The sequence below is a fragment of the Geospiza fortis genome, unplaced genomic scaffold, assembly GCF_000277835.1.
Source record: "Geospiza fortis unplaced genomic scaffold, GeoFor_1.0 scaffold11, whole genome shotgun sequence".
NCBI classification, from domain to species: Eukaryota; Metazoa; Chordata; class Aves; order Passeriformes; family Thraupidae; genus Geospiza; species Geospiza fortis.
This window is the reverse complement of record NW_005054304.1, coordinates 15788500-15794499: the sequence shown is the minus strand read 5'-3', so window position 1 is coordinate 15794499 and position 6000 is coordinate 15788500. Positions and strand designations below refer to the sequence as shown.

At 38.4% G+C, this 6000-nt stretch overlaps 1 protein-coding gene across 1 annotated transcript in view; it reads left to right on the top strand.

Annotated features, from left to right (window-relative positions):
- BANK1 (B cell scaffold protein with ankyrin repeats 1) overlaps window positions 1–6000 on the top strand; it is a 132571-nt gene that overhangs the window by 14862 nt on the left and 111709 nt on the right. Inside the window, 1 exon segment of the mRNA XM_031066471.1 lies at window positions 2615–3013. Coding sequence (XP_030922331.1) covers window positions 2615–3013 — 399 coding nt within the window.

Here is a 6000-nt window from a genome sequence, read left to right as displayed (position 1 = left end):
ATTCCTGCTTTGCCAAGATCAAAGCTGCAGACTGGTGCAGGTATTCCATATGGAAGTGGAATTAGTTTGTCTTTTTTTATTCTTTCAATGCATGTTTCTCCCTTTTATCTTTAGAATTTTTTGAGTACCTTTTTCAAGCCTTGTACTTTCCATTTGTACAGGGGTGAATGAATGTGAATGAAATGCCTTGTTTATGAGCTCATGTGCATACCCAAGGTTATCTTTTTTCTTCTCATGCACTGTATGAAGGATCCCCTACCTTGTATGCAGTTCTGGTTTTCTCAGTATTTTGGGAAGGCAGGTGGGTTCACAAAAGTGCGGAACAAAAAATAGGAAGAGTTCTACAATGTCCCAGTTGTAGTGGGTAGAGTATTAACCCCAGTTTACAAACTGTAATGAAGGCAAGGCTAAGAGTTACTTTGTGGGAATCTGAAGACCCTAGGGGATGGATTTCTGAGAGCGGAAGAACAGATGCTCTTTTAGGATTGCAGAAATATGAAATTATATTATGGCTGGAAGTTAGAACCAAGTAAATTCAAACAAAGTTTAAAGAATGAATTCTTAAATTTTCCTTTAGGTGTAAGTATTGTCTTTATATCCATATTTTTAAAGAACTGCTACAATGCTTTTACTTAATAGGGACTGTAAATAGAAGGTACTTGCTTGTTCCATTTTCTGTGATATGGAACTGTGTGGTCAGATTGAAAGAACTTTACAGCACTGTTAATACAGTTTCTTCTTTTGAAAGTGTGCAGCAATTCACAGCTTTTTGTTTCTACTTTGTGCATGTCTGTCTGAGTGTTACGGAAGATCAGATGAGGTTCTGAAAACAACATTGTGGCAAGTAAATTTTTTTTTATCCCAGCATCATAAACCGAACTGTTGTGCTCTGAGTTACATGAGAAATACGCTGCTTCTTTTCCTTACTATTAATATTCAGCATTTCATCAGAAACAGGTATTTTTCAGATTGTTTTTACCATGGGAAATACAGTATTCTTCTCTCCAAATACATTTTGACAAATATTATCCTGTTTTACTGTACTGGTAAGAGTTGGTTAACTTGAAATATCATCACCTGCTACAATGTTGAGCATGACCCTTTATGTCTTGTGACAGAAAACTTTGTGAAAGGGTGAGCTTTCACAAATCTTAAAAAGATGGCAACAGTCCTCCAAGGAGTTTGTAGACACACAATGAACTCAAGAGACTAAATGATAGAGTCCCTTCTCTACAAGTTTCAATCAGCTTTTGCCGGGTAGGCTTTGTTTCAAGTATCTCCAGAGGAAAGAATGGATGAACAAAATGTAGAAATAATAATAGAAATAATTTATTCTAAAAGAAAGGGAAGACAATTAATTCAAGCATTAATCCTGGACTGGAGATATTCGTTCAGTTTCTCCTTTTATAAGTGGGCTTATGTGGGATCCTTGACAAGTTTTTTATTCTCCTTAGCTACATCTGTACTGTTCTTCCAACAGTGCATCCCACTGCCCACATCCTTTGTGTCCCCAGAAACATTTTAACTCTGTGTACGCTCTGTTTCCATATCTCCTGATCCTCACAGTGCAGCAGCTTAGGCACTCAAAGGAGCTGTGGTGCACTGCTCATCAGGCTGCCTGGCCCTGACCAGCAGGCAGACACTGTGAAGCAGAGTGAAGGCAAAGTGCAGAAGCTGTATCTATTCCTCAGCCTCATACACTGGGGCTATTAAGCTACCCTGGCTTCATGTATATTATTGTGTTACTCATCAAATCACAGTTTTTGATGGTTTCACACGACCATCAAATGACTGAGGTTGGATGGGACATCTGGGAGCTCTCCTGTATACCATATCCAGGCACCTTTTGAGTAACTCCAAGGAGACAGATTCCACACCCTTTCCAGGCAGCCTGTGCCAGTGCTCATACTAAAAACAAAAGGCATTTCCTGATGCTCAGAGCAGCCTCCTGTGTTTCAGCTTGTGCCTGTTGCCTCTGTCTCAAACTGTCACCCTAGTAACTCTGCGGAAGAGTATTAGTTATCATGCCTTACATCTTAAAGGGAAAGAACTGGAAAAATACAGTTCTAGATTTAGTTTTGTCAGGTCTCAAGTAATTTTCTCAGAATAAGGACAGTAAAGAAAGATCATGAGTTTCTATCCTGACACCATGCTGACAAAATATCCTAAACATACCAATGAATTTTCTTATGAAGTTGGATCATGTTCATGTGTTCAAATACGTATTCTTTACTTCTGTCATTAAAAGCTAAGTGTTCCATTTTTAATACTACTGCCTATTTTTCAAGGCTTTAGGAGGGAGCAGAATATGTGAATGTGCTCTGCTTCCTACACTGCAGTTTCAGTGCTTATTCTGAAATATTAGTTATTCTGAACACAATATCCTGAGCTATTTTTCCATTATTTCTGTGGGCAATCTTTCTGCCTTGGTCTTAAAAATAAGGAGGTGGCTTTCATTTCCAGGTGATGAGCTGATTTCTGCTAAAGATAATTTCTTCAGCACCTTAAGGTTTTATGGGGGGGAATGGGGATGACGACAAGCCATCTGTCTTCTAGTGTTTATAATGTATTTAAAACACATTTGAAAATATTTTTAATGTTTTCTTCTCTTTAGAAAATACAAAGGATATCCTCGTGATATATGAACAAGAAGCAGAAGAGTGGGCTCTGTATTTAAAATCTCTTTTTGGACTCATAGTCAACAAAGAAGGAATCTTACTCTACAATCTAGAAAATTCATCTTTCAAGCACCAAGAGCTACTCTGTTTACTGTCTTATAAATGTAAACTCCTGATACTCTCATGTGGACTTCTCAACTGCCTGAATCAAAAGGGAAGTTATTTTCTGGAACAAGTTCTAAAACCTCCGGATAATGTGGTAATTCTGCTTTGTGGAGTGGAGAATTCAGAGATTCTTTATGAGATACTGACCTTAGCTGGTGGCAACAAAGAGATTTCTACTGATCAGAAACCTGAGGAATACATTTCTGTTATTGAAGAAATTATTCAACAAGGTAATATACTACTGCTTGTTTGTATTCCTTAGGTCTCTTACCTCTTCTCAACTCTGGCTATTTAGCCAAGATTTTATCTACCGAGCAGAATATTGTGCTTTTCTCTTTGTTACATGCAAGGTGCTATTTTATTGGAATGGGAGCTTGTGCTTGAGAAAAAAACCTGAGCTGCAGAATGTCTTACTCAGAGCTTAACCTAGTTCTGGATGCCCATGAACAACCAAGAATATTCTTTTGAACACTGGGGTAGAGAGGCTTCGGCTGAATGAGTGACCTAGCTAGATGTCCCTGCTGCCTTGTGCTTGAGTAGGTAGGCTTAAATATACTATAGGGCTTTAAAACTGCCCAGAATGTCTACACACAGTCTGCCTGTACGAGATGAGTGTTTTCGAAAGTAGTTTTTAGAATCCTTCTCCCCAACCATCTTCAGTATTGAATAACCTCTTCCTCGTACAAATCTCAGACTTGACAATTTGGGCCCATTTGGTTGTCTGTTTTGGTTTCAGAAGATGATGTTTGTGATTTCTGTCTGTGTCCAATATGTAGCTTCAGACTGAAGCTTCTTGGCAATTTTTAATGGGATGAAAACAGTGGGTCTATACTCTGTGTATGTGTGTGTATGTATATTTATAGGAAGCTTAGATACTATCAGTTGACACATGCACAGGAAATTGCAAAGCTTTCTGCAGCAATAAACAGTTTCCTAGAAGACACAGGAAAGTTCTTTGGTTAGGTTAATGCATTCACAGGAGTACTTATTGCCTGTACTCTTGGGACTTAAGTGCAATGCCAGATGTTTAGTAAGTGTTCAGATGATCACTTTGACAGTGACCAAAATCGACAATTTCAGAGATTAGGAGAAAGCCGAATTAATGAACAGTTGTTGAAGGCCTCAGTCTCAGTGTGTACATCTTTACTGGGGATGCATAGACTGTGGCTGGGATCAGACCAGTTCAGTGAACTGAGCTAGATCCAGGACTGGAAGTGGTGGTGATGCCTGGTGTTTCAGAGGTAAGCCCTCCTCCACACTCTAAGCTTAGAACTGCTCTGGCCCTGTTTTCTGTGTGCTGGTATGCCCTGGCCATCAGCCAGGCCAGCTTAAATCAGTGCTTGATAGGAGACCTCTGCTCTGCTCCCTTTTGCACAGTGAAAGTGTTCCAAGTAAGAGATTTGCTTTCATCTAGTTGTTGATTTAAGCTCTGAGAAAGATGCCCATGGTTTGTCATTATTTACCATTGCTTAAAGATAATGGTGTCTGTATATATGATACTCTTTTGTAAAATCTTGTTGAGCTCTTAGCCTTTGTGATACCTGTGACAGGGGTTTTGACAGGCTGCACATCTGGGAAAGAAGATTTGTCCCTTGTGTTTAAAATTATTTGCTAAGGGATTGTTGAATGTATACAAGGATTATTTTTCCCTTGGAGTGGTTTTTTTTTTGCCTTTCATTGGGACCAGACACACAAAATTTCCCATTTCTCTTCATATGGATCATTGTCTTCAATCCCTCTTGTTTTCAGTGCTCATCCCTAGACCATTATATTCTTGGCCCTTTTAGAAATAGTAATGAAAACAGTGTTGTGTATATACTTTGCGGTTTTTAGATTCTTTTTTTCCCACTAAACTGTTCATTACTCTTAACTTATTCTCCTAAGCATTTGTAGCTTCTTGTCTCCTCAGTATTGACAAGAGCTGTTGCTCTAAAAGTGACATTGAGTCTGAAAACTCAATAATGTGCTTTAATTATAATGGCCATACCACATGCCTTCCACTGCAACTAAATCCTGTTAATCCCTTTGGACAGTGGGCCATCAAGATCCTAGGACTAATGGATGCCAGGGCTCAGGAGTGGCCTGCAGGCAGTTAGAACAGCTGAAGGTGGATGCTAAATCAGATTGTTATCTCACAGTTTAACACTCTGCTGGAGAACGCTAACAATGGCATAGCATAGGTGCTAGTAGTCACCAGCCTTCCGCTACAGATTTCCTTACTCAGGAAATCTCATGGGCAAGGTAGGTTCTTAGCTGTCTCTTCTCTCCTAGGTGCTATTCTCTTTGCACTATCCCTACAGCTTGAGATTGAAGACGTACAAAATAAGTCTCATTTTATATGCCCCCACAATTATTTCACCTGCCAGATGATGCTGGTTTCATCTTCTTGGAGAAGACAGGGCTTTGTCTGTTTAAACTTCCTTCTGGCTCTAAAGTAGTATATATACCAAATATAGTAGGCAAAAATCAAAACTAATTAAAATGTTGAGTAAAACTAAATGGAACAGAAGATGCAGGGGGTTTTGTACTTAGCAGAGAGCTTGTTTGTAATGTGGTTCAAACAAAATCTGAATGGTTTGTCATGCCTGTTTGAACATCTTCTTGGAAGAGTAAAGGGAGAATTAAGATATGGAGAGTGACCTTTCTAACATATATTTTCAGGATGCTGACAGACTTTATTATATTTGTCTTCTGCATGAAGAGGATCACAAATATTTTTATTGTTGTCAAAAGATTCTTTTTGCAGGATTTGTTTGTAAAATACTTCACTGTTCAAAAGATCAGCCACATTCAGATTCTGAGTTGGTTTTGAATTTTGTAGATCATGTGACTATTCCCAGAAAAAAGATAACCCCTAGAGAAGGAGAAGAACACTCAGAAGTTTTATTTTTTTATGTTAACATCTAAGGTGGTCCAGTGAGACTCTAGAATTCTGACTTTTCTTTATCAGTTTTTCCCAATATTGTTGAAAGTAGAATTAGGAAATATGTTTTGCTTGTCTGTCTTTTCCTTCTCCTGTGTCTTTTTGCTACTTGTCCTTAGTCTGCTGAACTGTGTACCCTTTTTTTAGATTAAATTGACATATTTTCAATGTATTAGTTCAGTATCCTGGTGTACTAAACATAGCTGGAGTTTTTCTGTTTAATCCTGAAAGACTTCAAATTCAGGCAAGCATGTGTTTATCTAAAGGATCTGTAGATAGATATTTACATCTGTA